At 44.6% G+C, this 22,571-nt stretch overlaps 1 protein-coding gene across 11 annotated transcripts in view; it reads right to left on the bottom strand.

Annotated features, from left to right (window-relative positions):
* Positions 1–22,571, bottom strand: part of apbb2b (amyloid beta (A4) precursor protein-binding, family B, member 2b) — a 407,406-nt gene that overhangs the window by 228,941 nt on the left and 155,894 nt on the right. For 9 of the 11 annotated variants that reach the window (XM_038791334.1, XM_038791322.1, XM_038791325.1 and 6 more), the window contains exon 3: positions 14,486–15,286. The exons of 1 other annotated variant lie outside the window; for it this stretch is intronic. In XM_038791334.1, the coding sequence (XP_038647262.1) occupies positions 14,486–15,286 (801 nt within the window). Of the gene's footprint in view, positions 1–14,485; positions 15,287–17,826; positions 17,903–22,571 lie in introns of all 11 variants that reach the window. One more of the 11 variants, XM_038791326.1, reaches the window with a different exon arrangement.

Below are 22,571 nucleotides of genomic sequence, written 5' to 3'. Positions count from 1 at the left end.
CAAAGATGTGCATGTTAGGTGGATTGGCCATGCTAAATTGCCCCATAGTCTCCAAAAGTTCAGGTGGGATTACTGGGTTACGGGAATAGGGTGGGGGTGTGGGCCTAGATTGAGTGCTCTCTCCAAGGGTCGGCGCAGACTCTATGGACTCTTCTGCACTGTATGGATTCTATGATTGCCGATTGTCGTGAAGACCCATCTGGTTCACTAATGTCCTTCAGGGAAGGAAACATGTTGTCCTTACCCGATTTGGCCTACATGTCAATTCAGACCTACAGAGTGATGTGGTTGACTCTTAACTGCCCCCCACTAAAACGATCCAGAATGCCACTCAGTACAAGGGTGAATCCGGATATGCAACAAATGCTGACCCAGCCAGCTATGCCCACATCCCACAAATGAATTTTTTAAAAGAACACAATGATTCATGATATTTTAGGCTGCAAGGGGCATGAGACAGGGATGCCCGCTGTTCCCGCTGATGTGTATGTTGCCCATTGAGCCTTTGGCTTCTGCGCTCCGGGTGCCAAGCGAGTGGAAGAGAATTGAAAGGGAGGGGGGTTAGGGAGCACAGGGTGTCAGCGTACATAGATGACCTGTTATATGTTTCTAACCCACTGGAGGTATGGGGAAATTAATGATCTACGTGGAAAATCTGGCACTTTTTCTGGGTATAAACTCAATATGGCAAAGAGGGAGGTATTCCTGATGAATGCCCAAGATAGGAGTGCTAATTTGGGAGCCTTTCTGTTTAACTGGCCAAAATAGGGCTTTGATGTCTGGATATGATGGGCCACAATGAAAGAGTAGAACTTGACCAGTTTGGTAAAGGGGATAAACGGGGATATGAAGAGGTGGGATGATCTGCCACTCTCCTTGGAGGGGAGGGTACAGACCGTAAAGAGCTTATATTTGATTTCCAGTCCCTTCCGATACTCCTACCAAAGGCATTCTTTCGGAGGGCAGGTGGGCTAATCTCGGAATTTGTATGTGCAGGTATGTGCAGAGGTTCGGCAGGTGAGGGGCTGGAGCTCCCAAACCTTCTATATTATTATTGGGCGGCAAATGTGGAGAAGGTATTTTGTGGGGAGGACGGAAGAGAGAGAAGAGGGGGTTGTAATGGATGGAGGTGGAGAGACTTCCTGTATGGGGTTTGATTAAGGGCCCTGGCAACAGTCCCCCTCCTGTTCTCCCAAGGAGGTATACAAATAGCCCAGTCATGGTATCATCCCTCACGGTATGGAACCAGCTAAGCCGGCACTTTGGAGTAGAAGGTATGTCAGTACTGGCCCCAATACGCAGGAATCATTGGTTCATACCAGCAGGGATAGACACCGCCATACAGGAGTTGACATAGGGAATAGGTAGAGCGGGTAAGGAATCTGTTCATAGAAGGGAGGTTCAGGAGGCTGGAGGAGTTGCAGGGGAAGTTCGAGCTGCTAAGGGGGAGCGAATTTAGGTACATGCAAGTGCGGGATTTTGTACAAAAGGAACTCCCTTGCTTCCCTCAGCTGCCACAGTATACTCTACTGGATAAGTTGCCAACTCGGGATGAGATGGGGGAAGGGAAGATTGTGGATATTTATGGGTAGTTATTGGAAAGCTGGGAAGGCACCAATGGAGAAGACAAGATGGCAATGGAAGGTGGAACTGGAGATAGAGTTTGGGAGGCACCTGGAGTGAAATTATGCACCAGAGAATTCAACATCATCCGATTCCAGGATGAGCCTGATACTGTTTAAGGTGATGCACAGGGCCCATGTGACTCGGGCTCATACGAGTGGGTTCTTCCCTGAGGTTGAGGACAAACATGGGAGGTGCGCAGGAGGGCCTACGAATCATTTGTTTTGGTCTTTCCCCAAGTTGGGGGGATTCTGGGCATCGATTTGAGACAGTGTAGGAGATTGTGGGAGTCAGGATGGCGCCGTGCCCATTGGTGGTGATTTTGGTATTTTGAAGCTGCCAAAGCTACTATCGGGTAAGGGAGCCGATGTTGTGCCATTGCCCCTCCAATAGCCCGGTGGTGAATCCTACTGGGATGGAGGTGAGGTTGGCAGCACTGCTGAAGGTGTGAGCATAGTTGGGGGGTATGGCGGATTTCTTACAACTGGAGATGATTAAGTTCATTCTTAGAGAAGGTCAGAAGATGGATTTTATGTAAGATGGAGGCTCTTCCTGTTTCAAACAGAGGATCTGTTTGTCGCCTGCATGTGGTGGTGGTTTGGGGGGGGGGGGGGGGGGGGGGGGGGAGAGAAAGAGAGAGATTGTCTCAGTTAAGGGGAGGAAAATGGGAAAATGTTTGTAACTTGGCTGTATCTTTTGTTAATTGTTTGACTTATTGACTGTTTGGAATAAAAATATATTTTAAAAAATACATGTCCAGCAGAGCTGGTAGTACAGTGGTATACAGTCAAGAGAAAGTTGACTTGGGAGGCTGCCACATTGACTCCAAACCCCATGAAGTTCAATGGCATCAAGTGAAACATGGAGCAAAGAAACCTTGCTGGTTATCACCTACAGCATCCCGCAGTCAATGAATCACTACTCCTCCATGTTGACCACCAATTGGAGGAAGCAAGGAGGGTGGCAAGGGTATAAAATGTACTCTGGGTGTGCAGCTCAAATGTCCATGACCATAACTTGTTCAATAGTCCCACTACTGACCGAGCTGGCCAAGTTGTGAAGGGCATGAAGGCGATTGTGATGGAACCAAGAGATGGAAAATGTACTGGACTTTTTCCTCACCAATTAACCTGCTGCAGATTAATCTGTCCATGATAGCACTGAAAGGAGTGACCAGTATTCCATTCTTTTGGAGACAAAGTCTCATCTTCACGTTGAGGATAACCTCCATCATGTCACACAGCATTACCCATTGTGCCAAATCAGATAGATTAAAAGATATTCAGCAGTTCAAAACTGGGCATCCATGATGTGCTGAAAGGACATTAACAGGAGCAGAAGTGTGTTCAACTGCAATCCGTAACCTCATATTCCTCACCCTACCACAACAATCAAGCTAGGAAATCAATGCTTGGTAAATTAAGAATGCAACAGGCCATGCCAGGAGCAGCACAGACAATTCTAAAAATGAAGCATTGAACTTTGAAAGGCTGCAACAGAGGACTATTTCATAATGTATATTTCCTTTGTTCCCATTCCTTTTATTTTATTATATATGGCCCTTGGACCCATAATAGGAATGTGCCTTTAAGCAGAAAACTGCTTGCTAGGGCAGTGTGTTCTTCGGAATTTGTATTTTGTAGAGGAGAAACCAGACACTCGGCCTCAGGTAAATCCTAGGATTCTGTGTTGGAGGAAGTCTGTTTAATTGGCCAACTGGCAAACAGTGGGTTGGCCAGGGACCCTTCTTCCTGACAACAGTCAGTGATTTGTTCCTGCTGTGTGGTTTTTGGAGAGAACCTGCCAGAAGCCGTTTGGCACTCCGAGGAAGAGGAGCTGTGTTTCTTCCTCTTTCTGCTGCCGATTGCCTGCTGTGTCCGAGTGTCTGCAGTAAAGATCATTACAAAGTAAAGGAAACGAAAGTACCCAACTGAGAAGAGATTAACTGGAAGCCATGCATCTGCATCAAGGATTCTTTATCTTTTTATTTTATTAGTATTTTCTTCATTTTTAAACCACTCTTTTCTGTGTGATGGATGGATAGACAGATAGATAGATAGAGTTGTATTTTCTTTGCCTATTTAATTATAATTACTGTGAATAATAAAAGGTTAGTTGCGTTTACATTTTACAAACCTCATGACTGTAGTCAATTTAATTCAACCAAAGCCATGGGTATTAATATAAAATCTAATCTCACCTGTGTTGCGACTCTGGGTCAAGTGAGGCTGGAATTGACCACGCACTAGTCCAGAGTGTCATAACAACGCCAAACAACAGAAGCATGTGATAGATGGAGCTAAGCAATCCCACAACTAACAGATCAAAGCTTTGCATTCCTGCCGCATCCAGTCGCAAACAGCGGTAAACAATTGAAAACTACGTAACTGGAGGAACGGCTCCATAAATATCACTACCCTCAAAGATGGAGTAGCCCAGCACATTGGTGCACAGTGCAAAAGCTGAAGCAGTTGCAACCACCTTCACCCATAAGTGCTGAGTGCATAATGCATCTCAGCCTCCTCCTGAGTTCTGAGCAGATGCCAGTCTTCATCCAATTCGATTTACTCCACATATCAAATAATGGCTGAAGGCACTGAATACTACAAAGGCTACAGGCCCTGACAACATCCCAATGGTAGTACCGAAACTCTGCACTCAGACTAGCCACGCCCCTGCCCAGCTGTTGCAGTGTAGCTGCAACATTGGCATCCACCTTGGCAAAGTGGAAAATTGTTCAGATATATCCTGACTAAATAAAGCAAAACTAATCCAATCCCGCTAATCACTACATATAACTCTGCTGTTCTCAGTCAGCAGACTGTTAGAAGGTGTCATTGACAATACTATCAAGTGACTCAGAAACGTTCTTCTCAAGAATACTTAGGGATGGACAATAATGTAGGACTTGCTGGAGATGTCTGTGGAGAGAGAAGGGAGCTAACATTTCGAGTCTGGATGAATCGTTGGCTAGAGGGTACTGGAAATAGGGTCAGATTTATACTGTAGTGGGTGTGGGGAAGAGATGGGCAGCATAGTAGCACATGTGGACATGTGGATAGCACTGTGGCTTCAGAGAGCAGGTTCGATTCCCTGCTGGGTCACTGTCTGTGCGGACCTGCACATCCCCCCCCCCACCCCCGTGTCTACGTGGGTTTCTTCTGGGTGCTCCAGTTTCCTCCCACAGTCCAAAGATGTGTAGGTTAGGTGGATTGACCATGACAAATTGCCCTTTGTGACGAAAAAAAGGTTAGAAGGATTATGAGTTATGGGGATAGGGTTGAAGTGAGGGCTTAAGTAGGTTGGTGCAGACTCGATGGGCCGAATGGCCTTCTTCTGCACTGTATGTTCTATGTTCTAGTGGGGCTGGATAGAGGGCCAGCGATAGGTGGGGATTGACAAAAATGTCATGGCCAGAAAGACCAAAGGGAATGTAAATGGAGGCGATTAAGGCTAAGAAGGGTGGCACATAAAGAGATTGGAATGTGTTAATGGCAGAACAAGGTAGGCAGTGTGTCAAAGGGCAACTGGGAACAGGGAACAGATGGCCCCAAGTGGGGTTTCATAAGGGAGAAAGTTCGTAGTCATCTCTGCAAGGGTAGTAATCTCTTGATTTCTCCAGTAGCATGGGCCAGTAAGTATAGGAGCAGTAGGATAAGACATGTCAGCATGATACTGCAGAAAGTGTGGAGCAGAGAGGTTTCAGATTTCTGGGGCATTATTTATGCTATTGGACTAGTCATCTAAAGGCCAGAGGCACAACTTCAAATCCCATTCTATTCCACACATCAGCAATTTAGTTAACTGTTAACTCTGGCCTCTGAAATGGCCTAGCCAGCCATTCAGCTACATTCATAGAATCATAGAATTTACAGTGCAGGAGGCCATTCGGCCCATCGAGTCTGCACCGGCTCTTGGAAAGAGCACCCTACCCAAGGCCCACACCTCCACCCTATCCCCATAACCCAGCAACCCCACCCAACACCAAGGGCAATTTTGGACACTAAGGATAATTTAACATGGCCCAATCCACCTAAGAGAGAGAAGTTAACAGCACCCTGGGGAGGGTCACTGGCATTACGAGAGGAGATAAACAAAGCACTGGAAGAAACAAACGGCAGGGTGTCCTCACTTTGGGGGGGGGGGGGTTTGTGGGGTAGTGCCCATGTGTGTGGGGGGTGACAGTGCCCATGGGTGGGGGGGTCTGTGGGGGATCCACAAGCACACTTAGAGATCGGGCACCCTTTCAAATTGACAACTGATCTCAGAGTTCAGCTCCCCAGCAATGAAAAAACTTGTAAGCGTTGGCTAAACTGGTGAGAAACTCCCCAGGGCCAAAAAAGTGACTAAATGTCATTGGATAGCGGAGGGAACTCCCTGAAAACCTCACCACAAATGAACGGAGAACGTTTCCATTCAATTCTGCCTGCAAAGGACTCTTCTTCGCTTCACTTATGATTTTCCACCCCTCTGTTCGTCTGTCTTGTGTGTATGTGCATACAGTGTGGGAGCAAGTTAAAGTGCACATTAGGTATAAGCTTGTCGCTAAACCAGTTATATTTCATGCATATTTCACGACAGTTATTGTCATAAATAAATAAACGGTAATTGTATTTACATTTACAAACCTGGTGACTGTGACATTTGGCAGCCAAGGGCCAAAGATTTTGGGCATTTTTATAAGGATTATTGGTTAATTCACTTGTGTTGTGACTCCAGGGCATGTGGGGGTGCAACTGACTGACCAGGGCATTATAACACTATTAGAAAGGGACTTTAGGGTTCATATACAGTATCTATTTAGCTAGAAATAAGTAACAGGAGGTTATTAAGTTCCTGGGTATATAATATAGGCCACCAACAGTGGGAAAGGAACAGGGCAACAAATTTGTCAGCAAATTTCAGGAAAATGAAACAATTGCAGTGTAGTGACAACGGAGGGCTTCAATTTTTCTGACACGTACTGGAAAATAACACTCTAAGGGGCAAAAAGGGGGAAGACAGTTATTGAATATGCACTAGAAAGCTTTCTTGATCATTGTTTCCAGCCCAAGGAGGAAGGAAGGATTGCTGGATCAAGTTCCGGGAAAATGCTTCAGTGGGAGAGCATTTGGAAAAAGTGTTCATTGCATCATGAAAAGGGGGAGGAAAAATAAAATGCAAAAATACTCAACTGGAGGAGCACTAATTTCAGTGAGTCAAGGTAGGATTTGGCACAGGTCGACTTAAATCAGATTTTGCAGGTAAAAGAGTAGATGAACAATGGGAGGCCTTCAAAGAGAAGAGTTTGGGTCCAGACTACATATTTCTGTAAGGAGGAAAAGCAGGGCATCCAACATTCAAGCTTCCTCAATGACTAATGATATAAATTAAAATGAAACAGTTCTATGATCTAACATTTGTCATGCGCTTGTTTTTTTTCTAAGTAGAGAACAAAGGGGAGTACATGTAATGTGGAGATAGACAATAGGCTGAGTTAATAAATGAGTACTTTGACTGTGACTTAACTAAAGTAAGAGATGTTGTGAATTTTGTAGTAAAGGAGGCGGTAGTATAGAAAATGGATAGGATAAAAATAGATAAAAAGGAGGTACTTTAAAGGATGGCAGTATCCAAATAGAAAAGTCATCTCGTCCAATGAGATGCATCTGAGGGTGGAAATTGCAGAGGGGTCAGGCTTCCAGCTTGCTTGGTGGATAAAACTGCAGTTTTGTTGTTTTCACATTATGGGTATTGTGAGAGCTTCAAGAGCAGCACCGTAGCATGGTGGTTAGCATAAATGCTTCACAGCTTCAGGGTCCCAGGTCCTGTGCGGAGTCTGCACGTCCCCCCCGTGTGTGCGTGGGTTTCCTCCGGGTGCTCCGGTTTCCTCCCACAGTCCAAAGATGTGCGGGTTAGGTGGCTTGGCCATGCTAAATTGCCCGTAGTGTCCTAAAAAGTAAGGTTAAGGGGTGGGGGGTTGTTGGGTTACGGGTATAGGGTGGATACGTGGGTTTCAGTAGGGTGATCATCGCTCGGCACAACATCGAGGGCCAAAGGGCCTGTTCTGTGCTGTACTGTTCTATGTTCTAATTAAAGGCCGCGAATCTCTGGAAAGATTTCCAAGTGTTATAGCGAGCGGAAATTGTCGCGTGTTCCCGGCGCTCGGCCCAGCGAGGCCGGCAACACTATTGAATGGTTCACTCAACAAGGCCTCACTGGCTTTTTACCCGAAGTGAAGGCTCGTCAGCAGATTCGCCGGCACTGCGCTCACCAGCGCCCCACTAACAACGCCAAGCAGCACTTGCTCAGCCAACCCCAGTCAGCTCAAAACAATGGCGCCAAGGAGACCAGCCATAAGATTCGGGGACAAAACCTGGGGAGGCTGCAAGACCCACTGGAGACCAGGAGGGATATCCTGTTCTCCCGAGGGTCCAGGAGGGTGGGCCATAGGGCAGCCAGTGTTGCCTGCGATGAGGGTGGCGGCGGCAGTGAGCTCGGGGAGTGTGACCAGGAGGACTGGCCTCCAGTGCAGGAAGAAGGCCAATGACCTAAACCGGTGAGCACAAGTGCATAGACACCCAATGCACCCCCCCCCCCCCAAACATTTCTGCCCCCACAGGAGCTTCTACCCACCCACCCCCCAGTCACACCACTGCAACTCTTTCTATGTGGAGTCCTGCACGTTCTCCCCGTGTCTGCGTGGGTTTCCTCCGGGTGCTCTGGTTTCCTCCCACAAGTCGGCTTGTTAGGTGAATTAGACATTCTGAATTCTCCCTCAGTGTACCTGAACAGCGCCGGAATGTGGCAACTAGGGGATTTTCACAGTCACTTAATTGCAGTGTTAATGTAAGCCTACTTGTGACGTTAATAAAGATGATCTTGATTACTTCAAAATATATTTTTGTTTCAAATGCAAGTTTTAAGAAAGCCTCATTGCGTAAAAATTATGTTCTAATTTGGAAAGTAGAGAAATAATCTCTGTAGAGAAAATAGTCCCATCACTGGTGTAGGTAGAAAGACCAGTCATTGAACCTCATTCTGCCTGGTAAGGCCAAGCAGCTGGGTTTTGAAACCCACAGATGCAGTGAACTAAGGCCTGGAGTTCCACAAATCATCTACATAGGTTAAACCTTTGCGTATGTTTTCAATAACCTAAACTGCTGGAAGTTATGTTCTGGCATAATTTAAGAATTTTAAAAGCAATGTCACAAAGATTCACTCAGCTACCACACATTAATATTCATTTAAAAACGGGGAATGGATTATATAGTACAAAACGCATTGAGAAAATATGGGAAATGATATCAACCTGGCTGCATTGTATCAAAATTGTTTACCTGACGAAATATATTTGCTAAAGCAGTTACACATTTTTCAATGAAAAGGAGATATACAACTACTTACCTGGTAGAAAAATAATAGATTCTCTATTTTTTTATGCTGTAATTCTCTACTTTTATTTAAATTGCCTTAATGTATCTGCTTCTCAATATAGTTCAAATCTTTTTGCCTGCACATTGTTTCATTTCAATGTGATATTAAGAAAATAATTTGAAAATAGTAAAATATCAACACTTTTGTGTTTTAATGAATATAGCACAATAAAAAGCACCTGGCATATCCGTGTTCGGTCAGAAGTAATGCATGAACCTTGATGCACAAAAGCATGAACTGAAATAATCTGTACTGTACTTACCATTATCAACTGCTTCTCCCCAGTTTAGCTTTTGCTGATCTACTACCAGCATCCTTCAACCTAAGCCTACACATGTCCCAGTAACTCCATATTCTACATTATTGCCACCATCAGCATCCATCAAAATACACAGTAACCAACCACACACAACAGGGACTCACTCAATTAATGTTATACAGAAATGCCCTGCGCAAAATTACGCTCTACCAGATCTTGCTGCTTTGAAACCTAAAACAACACAGTTGTCCACAACATTAACACTATTCCATTCCACTAAATAAGACAGAAGACAGCGATGTAGAAATAACAGCACGGCATCCATATAATGCAGTCAGCATGGTATCGTCCCCGACTAGGCGTTGTTAAAGTCCGATTTTGTTGAGGAGTTGCCGTTTTGTAACTGTCCGTCTTGACTACTGGCATTCAATTATCAGTCACTGCAGTGCATTTTGACATAAAAAGGTACGCTCTGGTAGTAAAAGATGCTCACTGCTCACTCTTAGTCACTTAAATCAAATATAGAATTGAATGAATCAGCTAAATGTCGGAGAATGCCAACCACTAATCTTGCAGGATAGAATTCCTGCTTGGGTTTCTAACCTTCAGCTCCCTGTAGGTGCACTTCAATTCTAGTATAAATTGATTTAGTGGGAGATTTCTATTAGCTAGAGTGCTACTCTCAACACGAAGACCTTTCCTGCTTTCTGATCAATAATTCAAACCGAACCCAAGAGTAATGTCAATCAAGCCAAACTTACCAATTGCCCATTTGCTGTATTCGCCAATGATTAATTGCAAGGTTATAAACAACAACAAAAGAAAGGACTTTAAAGAAAATATTATGTACACTTATCTATTAGCTTGTGAGCAAATGCTTCAGGCAGATGCTACAATAATGTTGAAAGGGATTCAAATTACATATCGGATATGCCCATGTAAAAGACCGCACTTGAATGTTTTCCTAAAAAATGTCTTCAAAATTCAGCTTTTTGCAGGTATATACAGCGTCATGTGAGAGTATATTTAAGAAATGGGTTCTCTAAACCCTGGCCCAGAACAACAGCAATCAAAGAACTTTTAAAATATAGAATTAAGAGTGAACCAGTGCAGCCTTTATGAGATCTGAAATGAAAACACTAGCAACAAAAGATGGAAACCAATCAACACAGGCTATATTACACTCAGTGAAACCTGGTGCAGGAATCTGAATGGCTGAAGTCACTCACAGTAGTAGTATGGTTCAGTCTCCAGCCCTGCATATATCTAATCATCAGAACTCGAGAAAAGGGGCAGGGAAAAGAATAATGAAACTTTTCCAATACGTACAGCATAGGAAACTTGCCAAACTAATAGTGGCTTGAACTGAGGCACAGTCTTCACTATTCACTTTTTAGAAATCGAGTTTCTGGGAACCTGGGAAAAGATTAAAAATACAGTCTGATTTTCCTCGGGGGGGGGGGGGGGGGGGGGGGGGGTCATCCCAGTCTCCTGAAGGTGATCAGAGAAACCCCTAGATAAATAATGTGAATGGCTGAAACTCACTTCTCAAAGGGTTTCACTTGTCTCCCAAACAGCAAGGATGGAAATACAAATGGATAGCATCAATTAGCAGAATAGTTTACATGGTTGGATCTTTCTCTAGATATACTTGACTACTTCACAAATCATTTTTTAAGTTGTCTTGCATTTCCTCTGATTACAGTGTATTTTTGTCTGCTCAATATTCAAGGAAACAATATTGAGACTGAGGAATAAACAGCGGACTGCTACTGCACTGAAATTTAACATGTGCTGCCGCATAAATCTTCTTTCTTCAGTAGGTGGAGTAAGTGGATTAAACATAAATTCTATCAGACTGAGGCTGTGGCTAAGCAACAGTGGATTGTTTAACTAAACCAAGTCAATAAACAGCATTCTGCATCATTTCAACCAAACCAGGTCCCTGAAACTATTTACTCAGTTCTCATATCGTGAAACACAGCCACTGAATCAAACTGGTCAGACTTTCTGTGGGCTGAAAACTGACTGTAGACCAATAAACTAAGTGCAGGCAGCTCAATAGAAACCTGCAATTTGAACATTTGGCCATAGAGGTTTTCAGCAAAATGAAGTACAAACCTCACTGGCTCTGCCCAGTTCAGCTGGTTCAACCCATGTCCTTGCTCCAAATCTAACTGTCAACGAATTATCACCACTGGCTGGCTTGTTTCATTAATACGTACCAGATTCCTTGACCAACCTGCTTCAAAAACCCTTTTTGGAAGTCCTTCAATCAACTTCTTTATCTTGCTCAAATCAGTTAATATTTTGCTGAATAAACTTAGAAACTGCAGCAGTTCATAAACTTTGAAATGAACAGCATGACTATTGAAATAGTTACGATATTAACCCATGATTCAAAGGGAATAGCATCAACTTTACCTATCTGAAAGAAGCATGCACCTCTTGTACATTGTAGTAGCCCCCAGAGGTTGTAAGCAACTCTGTGGGTACTATTACTAGCAATAAGAAATTCAAATCAATTAAATATTTCACACCAAAATGTATTTTGTTGCAGCAATTTAGCAGTTGAACCAGAGGTAAAAACACGAGAAAGGGTGAAATTGAAGCTTGTCTCTTCATAACTTTAACTCATCCAACATAGCATCAAACTGCATTTCGAACACCACAGTGGCTTGATATTGTCTCGGGGCTGGTTTAGCACAGGGCTAAATAAGTTGTTTTTAAAGCAGGCCAGCAGCACGGTTCAATTCCCGTACCAGCCTCCCCGAACAGGCGGCGGAATGTGGCGACTAGGGGCTTTTCACAGTAACTTCATTTGAAACCTACTTGTAACAATATGTGATTTTCATTTCATTTAATTACCAATTAGGTTATTCTGAAAGATATATCATAACATTTATATCATAATCTTTTTCCTCATCAGAAGGCAACAACTCATTTCTCAGGATTACATTTTACTTCTCATTCGCCTGCCCAGCGATAAAATTGATGAAAACAACTTCCAGTGGTGGCCATGGAGTGAGTGGTCGTACATTTGGTGGCTCCCGCTTTCTGGATAAGGATAAGGTCCTCCGATGGGCGAGGGAGACTAGGAAGTGCGCCTGGCAGAGCCCGAGGTCAGTGAAGGTGTCGGCAGTGGAAAAGGGGCTGAAGGGATTTATGGAGTACATGGGGACAGGGGATGGACCCGTGGAGGTTCAGGAGACCGAGGGTGAAGGAATTTTCATACTTCTCCCATGTGCACCAGGTGTACTCCTGGATCGACTTTTTCGTGTTGGACAATGCATTGCTGGTGGGGTAGTTGACTCGAAGTGTTCACTGACCACGCGCTGCACTGGGTGGATTTGCAAGGTGAGGGGGGCCGAACTGGAGGCTGGGTGTGAGACTGTTGGCGGATGAGGAGGTGTGCGAGTGAGTGAGAGCTGTCATTCGGGGGAACGTGGAGCTAAATGACATAGAGGAGGTCATGGTTGCCATGCTGTGGGAGGCACTTAAGGCTCTGATTAGGGAGGAGGCTATCTTAATTGGGGCGCAGAGGGAGAAAGTGGAGAGGCAGAGATGGCAAAGCTGGTAGATGAGATCTTGAGGGTGGATTTTGGGTTAGTGTCCATGAGGAAGGTGGTTGGGGGGGGGGGGGGTGTGAAGAGGGGGCAAATGGTGTGTTTCATGTGCTTATAAGAGGTTACACATGTTGAACCCCCTGACCCGGGGGGGGGGGGCTGCATTTTTTTTGCACAAGCTGGTTTTTCCCCCAAGGAACAGGAGGGGCTGGTTCTGGAATTGGGAGCCCCAATTGGGTTGAAAGGGCTGATGGACAGTATTGTGGCGACGCAGACAGGCAAGGCCCCGGGTTGGATGGGTTCCCGGTGTGTGTGTCTGAGTGTGCTTGCGTGCGTAAAGAGAAAGAGATCTGGGGCCGCTGCTGGTGAGGGTGTGTAATGAGGCAAGGGAAAGGGGGATCTCCCTGCTACATCGTCGCAGGCTTCCATCTCCCTGATATGAAAAAGGACAAGGATCCAGAGCAGCGTGGGTCGTACCGCCCAATATCATTACTCAACATAGGTGCCAAGCTGTTGGCGAAGATGTTGGCCTCGCGATTTAAGGATTGCGTCCCAGGGGTGATAGGCAAGGACCAAACGGGTTTGCGAAGGGGAGGCAGTTGTCGGCGAATGCTTCAATTAATTATGCTGCCTTCGGAGGGGCAGGAGGTGGAGGTGGTGATGGATGCGGAAAATGCATTTGATCCGGTGGAGTCGGAGAACCTGTGGGAAGTGCTGGGGCACTTTGGATTCGGGCAGGGGTGTGTGGACTGTGTCCGGTTGTTGGACAAGGTACCGGTTGAGAGTGTATGGAGGAGGGGGATTGGGGGGGGGGGGGGGAATGGATAAGGCAGGATGGGAGAAGGGGGCGTTATTGGGGTGCGGGGAAAGTGGTGATGGTTGTTTATATTGTTGTTTGGTTGTTCTTCTGCTTTTGTTTGTTTGTATGAAAAGGCTTCAAAATTGTTTTTAAAAAATTGATCAAAACAGCTTTTCACCGTGTGAAATGGACAGAAAAAGGTTATATTCCTTTAGCTTTATAGTAAGGCTACCAATGGAACCCTTGGCTTGGGCAACAACATCTTAACGTGTGCAGTGACACCAGGGCTGCTGAAGAAACCAATAAACACAAAACTGTTTTTTTTTAAATTACCCTTCTAGAGAAAATACTGTCAGCAACAAAGATAAACTGCAGCGATCACCCTTAGAAGCGAACGGGATGAACACGAAGTCTATTAGCATGATTTTTACATTATTGAGTTTACAGCTTGGGAACTAGAAAATAAATTGAGAGTCACAAGCTGCTTTGTCACGCTGTTGGTCTTGTGGAAAACTTTGTGCTGCAACCTAATGGGCCTGCCTCTACAGCACTGCAAACCCAAATATAATGCAGAAGTGCTTCGACAGTAAGCGAGGAATTAAAGCATAAAATGTCCACATGCACCATTCTCCATTTATTCCTCTGGAATTTTGGAACTACATGTCTCCATTTAAAAAAGGATCCAGTATTCCCAATAAACAGTTCTTTCCCCATGAAAAGCTATTTGTAAAAAAAGTTTTACTTTTCAAGAATGTCTACAATAAAATGCCAAATCCTGCACAACTGAGATACTAATGTGTGCAAAGTTTGCAATTTTCATACCTGTTTCTTCAGGTGAAGTTAGTGAAGCACTGTCCTGCGATAGTGTGGTCCAGCTTGAATCTTCATCACTGGGAGCCATGTTCTGCATTTTACTTAATGCAGTGTCAGTTTTCCCTCCCAATCTGGGTGGGTCTTTCTTTATTTCAGGACTGGAGGAAATTGCAGCCATTTGGCAATCTTCAGGACTAGCAGACACACTCTCGTCACTGGTTGCTTCATCATTCGCTGCAGTTTTATCGTGGGACAGGTCAGCATTTTCCTCACTATCAACAGGATTATTGCCACAATTTTGGTCTGACTCACGAGTGGATGATTCCAGGTCTGCATAGTAATTCAGGAAGCTCTTACTCTTCCTCGGTTGTGATGTCAAAGGCTCAATGCAAGACGTGTCTTGCAAGATTGGTTCCTTGCCCTCCAATTTTTCTGAGATTATATTTTTGACAACATTGGCGCTGATGTTTTTGTTCATGACCTGTTGGCCCTGTTCTGCGGCTTTCCGCAGCTGATTTTCTCCGTTCTTCGCCAGTTTTGAATTGGCGTTATTCACTATAACTGATGATGCTGTTGTCTCTCCCAGGCCCATTGCAGCCTGGATATTAGTCAAGGCATATTTCTTCCTGCACTTTGGAGGAGTGTTGTTCTTGATTTCTGTGTTCTTTATTTCCGAGTTTACCAATTTGTTGTGGGAGGAACGAAGGTTAAGTGTATTTGGTGGCGTAGCTGAACTGTTGCGATTTACTACATCGGTTTGGCTGTTGGTGGTTGCAAGGAACATTGACATAGTGTCCACAATGGAGTCGGCTGCAGAAAGGAGGAAACAAAATTTAAGTCAAAAATGAAAATTTCCTCATAGTAATCCTGGACTATAATATTACTACGTAATAACAAGATTCCAATCGTGATTTGACATCTGTATTAGATTATTTGACCTCAATCAAGGTAGCAGTATGGTCATTCCAGTTGGCCCCAATGCTAGTCAATCAGAGAGAAGGGTAAAGTGGATGTGTTCCTGCGCCAATCATTGTCCAGTGGCCACTGATGGGAGTACAAGTGAGGGCACCACCCAGAGTTTAGGGCCTATTCAGCTGAAGGCACGGCCATCAATGGTGAATCAATTAAAACCAGGGATGCTCAAGAAGTCGAGACTTTGATGTGTGCAGATATCTCGGAGGGCAGTGGGGCTGGAGGGAATTACCGAGATAGAAAGACGCAATACCATGCAGGAATTTGAAAATAAGGATGAGAATTTTAAAATCAAAGCATTGCTTGGCCGGAGTAAATGTGGGTCAGCAAGCATAGGGGTGCCAGGTGAACCAAAATTGGTACAAGGGCACGGGTAGCAGAGTTTTGGAGGATCTCCAAATTGACAAACGGTAGAATGTGGCAGACCAGCCAAGAGTGGCTGGAATACGAGACGCAAAAATAATGCAAAGTCAAGGTTTCAGCAACAGATGAGCTGAGTCAGGGGAAATGCCAAACAATGTGGTGGAAATAGATGGTCTTCGCAATGGTCTGGCTAATTGGGGTCAGATATGATACCAACACTGCAATCATTGTCTCAGACAGTTGCCAGTTAGAGTCAGTAGTTAGAGAAAGGAGTTTGGAGCAGGGATCGAGGACGATGGCAGCATCTTCCCAATATTTAACTGGAGGAAATTTCTAATATGAACACTAAAAGACGGCATTTTAAAGCAAACAAAGAAATTTACCTTTTTGCATCTTAATTTTGTCTCAAGGACTTGCCATTTGTGTTGTGTAAGCCGAAGAATATTAATTGTTATAAAATCAAAATATTAACGGCACGGTGGCACAGTGGTTAGCACTGCTGCCTCGCAGCACCCAGGACCTGGGTTCAATTCCGGCCTTGGGTGACTGTGTGGAGTTTGTATGTTCTCCCCGTGTCTGTGCGGGTTTCCTCCAGGTGCTCCGGTTTCGTCCCACAGTCCAAAGATGTGCCGGTCAGGTGGATTGGCCATGATAAATTGCCCCTTCGTATCCAAAAGGTTAGGTGGGGTTACTGAGCTATGGGGATAGGGTCGGGCTTGGGCCTAGGTAGAGTACTCTTTCCAAGGATAGGTGCAGACTTGATGGGCTGCACTGTCGGGATTCTATGAATTAAAATTAAAATGTTTCAATTTACCATTGTATAGTGCAGCGAATTAAAACAAGAATTCTAATGTATTAGATATTTATCATCTCATCAAGGTAACAAATTCTCACATATGAAATACAATTCATCACAACAACAAATTCCACAATGTTGCACAAAGGTACATACGTATACACTGTACTGGGAATGCACAGACAGGAATCGAAGCAAAGACATCTGACCTTCAGCCTCCTTAAAAATCTTTACAAGGAATTATTCAAGGTTTTTTTGCAACCTAGACCAGAGTCCTTACACCAAACAATGTAGCAATGCACTACAAATGGAATTGGAATGACCACAGGTAACAGCACAATGTAAAAAGGATTTTTAAAAAGTCCAATAATCAAGTTATTTTTGCAGAAATGCAGTGTGGCATATTAACTTAAATCAGCATCAGAAAATTAAAATATTCTACTGGGGCGCTGACTCATTCAGTGATTCGGTTTAAATTGTTGGAATCACAATATTGTTTTGGTTTGATTATTCAATTAGCTTAGTAAAACAGCAAGTTTCATTTTTTTCTCTTCAATCTTCGAAATTATTTGCCCTGCTAATAAGTTCCACCATTCTAGCTTGAAAATTCAAAGAACGGCGCTATGCTGTGGAGTACTTGCACAGTTAAATTGCGACAATGATGTCGAAAGCTGCCGGTGGAACAGTTTATTCAATATAGACTCGGGTCTACAATTCACCAATTGTTCAACTTCTCTTCAGATATTGTGTGACAGGAGGTGGTGATTGCAGAGGTCACTCTGATTCACTCACGCCTAATTATTGCGGATAGAGTAACAATTGGACAAATTGCCTGTCCAATTCTGTCAAATTGTCAGAGTGTACTTTCTGGGAGAAGCTAAACAGTACTTTTTTTTTAAAATAGGAGACTGCATAACATTTATAAGAACATGGAAACTGTTGATGGTGAGTGAAAGAAATATAAACAAAAAACAACAATAGTGGAAGCACAGCAATTAGGAAGGGTTTGGCATTAACTGAAGAGCTAGCCCAGGTAATAAATCCTAGACATTTAAAGCCCGAAAGCTTGTATTTTTTAGTAATATTATTTGTGCTCTCAAACTAATTTCCACAAGTTGAAATCGGCCGTGTATCATGATTTCTCTCCCTTTGATGTTCATCTAGGAATTCACAATCGAGAACATTTGTGTCAAATACTCTCTAAAGAAAATAATCTTACTTTGACTTGGGAGCACTTCTGATAAGGATCACAGGGCTTCAACAATGAGGATACTGGAGTATGGGTTATATGAAATCTGGAAAGAGGGATCATTCAATTAAACAAAACCAATCCAAAAAAAAATAGGCACAGAAACAAAGGCGCCAAAATAAGCACCAAATCGCAAGCTTCATACCATTCGGGTGTAACTCAAAAATCATGCAGACAGTTGAATATCTGTTAACACCAAAAAAAGTCAAAACTTTCCATGCTCAAGGTAGTATAAACTTGTTCAGCAAATAATACAATTTGTGTAGCAGCATGATATCCATTCTCAAGTCGAATTGAAGGTTTCATTTATATTTTTACAACTTGTAAATCCTGGGTGCATTTTCTGTCCCTGTGGTATTGAGAATTTGATGAACAATTATAACATTTGGAAGCACCATTCACAATAGTGAACCAGACAATGACTCCAAAGCTTTAGAAAGGTATTTGTTACAGAACCATCTGGGACTGGATTAACTTATTAAATATGAGGGAACCATAATGCTTTGTCCATGAACAATACAACTGCTTTCACAGAAAACAACAAGCTTACACATACTGATAAATCAAGCTTCTCCCCATCTTTAAAAGTGGCGACAACAACCAGGTTTGACGAGCACTTTACCGAAACAAATGGCAGCGACGCTGTCACCAGTGCCCCAAACTGGACCCTCTACGTGACTCAGACTCCACCCACACTCGGGTAGACCCTGGTCCCCAGACCACCCCAACACCTTCTCTGCGTTGACAGTCCAGTAATAAAATATCAGATTTGGCAGCGCAAGGCCCCCCCCCCCCCCCCCCCCCCCCCCCCCCGCCCCGGAATGTCTATCCTTCTGTACGACACCCCTCCAAAACCTCAGAGTTTAACCCATCCATAAGAAGCCACTCAACCCCCTCGGAAAAATGACTTGGGTAGAAATGCCTGAAGACAGTGAAATAGGAACAAGAACCTCAGTAAGATGTTCATCTGGCACCATCTTCAACCTTCGTGGTTAGTATTCTTTCCTGCTTGGGGTCGGAAGAGGGGAGCTCGTCCTGTATACATGGACGGATTTGGGGGGGGAAAGAGTTGGTCTCACTGGAGGAGGTGAAAACCAAATAAGAGGAGGGGCTGTGACCCACACTGGAGGAGGTGCAGAGTCAGTCCCTCCGCAGGGTGAACACTATGTCACACTATGCGTGAGGCTGAGTCTGCTCCAGCTCAAGCTTGTGTTTAGTGTGCACCTCACCAAGGCCAGAGTGAGCTGTTTTTTGGAAGGGATTGACGATAGGTGCAAATGCTGTTTGAAAGGGCCTGCGAACCACAGGCACATGTTGTGGTCCTGCCCCAAACTGGTGGGTTTTTGGATCTCTTTTTTCATGGTTTATTCAGGGTATGATGGGGGGGGGCCTTATTGATTGATCGGAGGTGCATCCTTCTGAGCTAGACCCCCGTGACACCACCTAGCACCTCAGCATGGTTGGGTAACTTAAGGAGATTTCACACCTTAGAAAGTACAAATATACCTTGAGCAGGTCAATTGCAGGGTTCTGCCATAGATGGCAACTGTTCATATTGTATTTGATCACTGTTAGCAGGATGGGGTTTACTAGGTTACTGTTCTTATAATCTGGTTTACTGTTGTTTGTAATTTTTGTACTTTTTGTATTTTCCGGGGGTTAAAATGATAAAAGTTTAATATGCCGCCTCGGCTATCCCCTTCCCCCAACTAAACAAACAAACTAGACTCATTGTGCCTTGCAAAAACTGGCCCAAGAAGTCACAGTCCCTCCCCCCACTCCACTCCCGTTCACTAGCTTACTCCTTTTTGCTAGTGAGGTAGCCCCCACCCAGGATCTCAGCCCAAAAAGACAACAAAAAGCAAAGACACAATCCCCCCCCGGCTCACCCTCCTCACCCAAATGCCCAAACTCCAGCATCCTTACGATGTTCCTCTTTTCCCCTCACGAAGAAAACCCCCCTCCCTGACATCTAGAAAAACAGAGACTTAACACAGTATACTACACCTTCAACAAACCCATCCCTCACATACAAAGCCTCCATCGCCCATCGTCATCTCAGTCCTTTCCATTTAAGATAGAGTTTTTCGAGGAGGTCACAAAGATGATTGATGCAGGTAGGGCAGTGCATTTTGTCTATATGGACTTCAGTAAGGCCTTTGACAAGGTCCCTCATGGCAGACTGGTACAAAAGGTGAAGTCACACGGGATCAGGGGTTAGCTGGCAAGATGGATACAGAACTGGCTAGGTTATAGAAGGCAGAGAGTAGCAATGGAAGGGTGCCTTTCTAATTGGAGGGCTGTGACTAGTGGTGTTCCGCAGGGTTCGGTGCTGGGACCTTTGCTGTTAGTAGTATATATTAATGATTTGAAGGAAAACGTAACTGGTCTGATTAGTAAGTTTGCAGACGACACAAAGGTTGGTGGAATTGCAGATAGCGATGAGGACTATCAGAGGATACAGCAGGATTTAGACCGTTTGGAGACATGGGGGGAGAGATGGCAGTTGGAGTTTAATCCGGACAAATTTTGTAAGATCTAATACAGGTAGGGAATATACAGGGAATGGTAGAACCCTCAAGAGTATTGACAGTCAGAGAGATCTAGGTGTACAGGTCCACAGGTCACTGAAAGGGGCAACACAGGTGGAGAAGGTAGTCAAGAAGGCATACGGCATGCTTGCCTTCATTGGCCAGGGCATTGAGTATAAGAAGTGGCAAGTCATGTTGCAGCTGTAGAGAACCTTAGTTAGGCCACACTTGGAGTATAGTGTTCAATTCTGGTCGCCACACTACCAGAAGGATGTGGAGGCTTTAGAGAGGGTGCAGAAGAGATTTACCAGGATGTTGGCTGGTATGGAGGGCATTAGCTATGAGGAGCGGTTGAATAAACTCGGTTTGTTCTCACTGGAACGATGGAGGTTGAGGGGCGACCTGATAGAGGTCTACAAAATTATGAGGGGCATAGACAGCGTGGATAATCAGAGGCTTTTTCCCAGGGTAGAGTGGTCAATTACTGGGGGACATAGGTTTAAGGTGCATGGGGCAAGGGTTAGAGGAGATGTATGAGGCAAGTTTTTTTTTTTACACAGAGGGTCGTGGGTGCCTGGAACTCGCTGCCAGAGGAGGTGGTGGAAGCAGGGACGACAGTGACATTTAAGGGGCATCTTGACGAATACATGAATAGGTTGGGAATAGAGGGATACAAACCCAGGAAGTGTCGAAGATTTTAGTTTAGATGGGCAGCATGGTCGGCACAGACTTGGAGGGCCAAAGGGTCTGTTCCTGTCCTGTACTTTTCTTTGTTCTTAATTAAGGCCTCTACCTGCTCCAGCATTTCAAAGAAATAGTCTTGCGAGTTCATCGGGACTCTCAATCTCTCTCGATACACCACCCCGAATCGCACTTTAAAAAAAATTTAGATTATCAATTCTTTTTTTTTCCCCAATTAAGGAGCAATTTAGCACAGCCAATTCAACTGCCCTGTACATCTTTTGGGGCTGTGGAGGTGAGGCCAAACCGCAGACACGGGGAGAATGTGCACCTGGACTCCACCTGGACAGTGACCCGGAGTCAGGATCGATCACCTTCCCCTTGTTAAAGGCCGCATGCCTCTTTGGCAGCTTGGTCCCAATGTCTTGGTGGTTCCGAACGGTGTTCGTTCCAGTCAATATTGCAGTTATTCCTGGCCCACTCCAGGACCCGCTCCTTCACAATCCATCACACGAACCTGCCTCCCATGTATTGACTCCATGTACACCTCACGCTGCCTGGAGAAAGCAGGCAGCATAATCAAAGACTCCACCCACCCGGCTTACTCACTCTTCCAACTACTTCCATCAGGCAGGAGATACAGAAGTCTGAAAACACGCACGAACGGACGAAAATAAAGCTTCTTCCCCACTGTTACCAGACTCCTAAACAACCCTCTTATGGACTGACTTGATTAACATTACACCCCTGTATGCTTCACCCGATGCTGGTGTCTATGCATTTACATTGCATACCTTGTGTTGCCCTATTATGTATTTTCTTTCCTTTTCATGTACTTAATGATCCGCTGAGCTGCTCGCAGAAAAATATTTTTCACTGTACCTCGGTACATGCGGCAACAAACAAATCCAATCCAATCCTCCAGAAGCTCTGGAAGCAATATTCACTACCTGTGACGCTTCATTTGGCCATGGCTTCTGCCGGAGCATGCAATGAGTCCTGTCCAAATCTGGAGAGATGAACACTTTGATTAAAACTTCTGTCTAACTGTCTCCTACATTGGAAGCGGTTATATTCTAGTTTAATGTTCTGAAATATGTGTTCCAGTGTGAGCCGATGTGCTGACGAGCTCTCATTGCCGGAGACGATGACGCAGGCAGTAATCACACTAATCCCAAAAAAGGGAAGGATCCGATGGAATGTGGGTCGTATATCACTATTGAACATGGATGCGAAAGTATTGATTAAGTAGTTGGCGGGGAGGATGGAGGACTATGTCCTGGGGGTGGTTGCAGAAGATCAAACAGCCTTCATGAAGGGCAGGCAGCTCACGAGTAATATAAAGATGGCTGTTGAATGTGGTGATGAATCCCTCAGGGGCTCTGGTACCAGAGGTAGTGGTGTCCATGGATGCGGAGAAGGCATTTGATTGGGTGGAGTGGCGGTACTTGTTCATGGTTTTGGGAAGGTTTGGGCCGAGATTTGTGGCATGGGTGCGGTTGC

Source organism: Scyliorhinus canicula, chromosome 3 (assembly GCF_902713615.1).
Source record: "Scyliorhinus canicula chromosome 3, sScyCan1.1, whole genome shotgun sequence".
In the NCBI taxonomy this organism is placed as follows: domain Eukaryota; kingdom Metazoa; phylum Chordata; class Chondrichthyes; order Carcharhiniformes; family Scyliorhinidae; genus Scyliorhinus; species Scyliorhinus canicula.
Note: the sequence above shows the minus strand (reverse complement) of the source record. Positions and strands in the feature narration are given on the sequence as shown.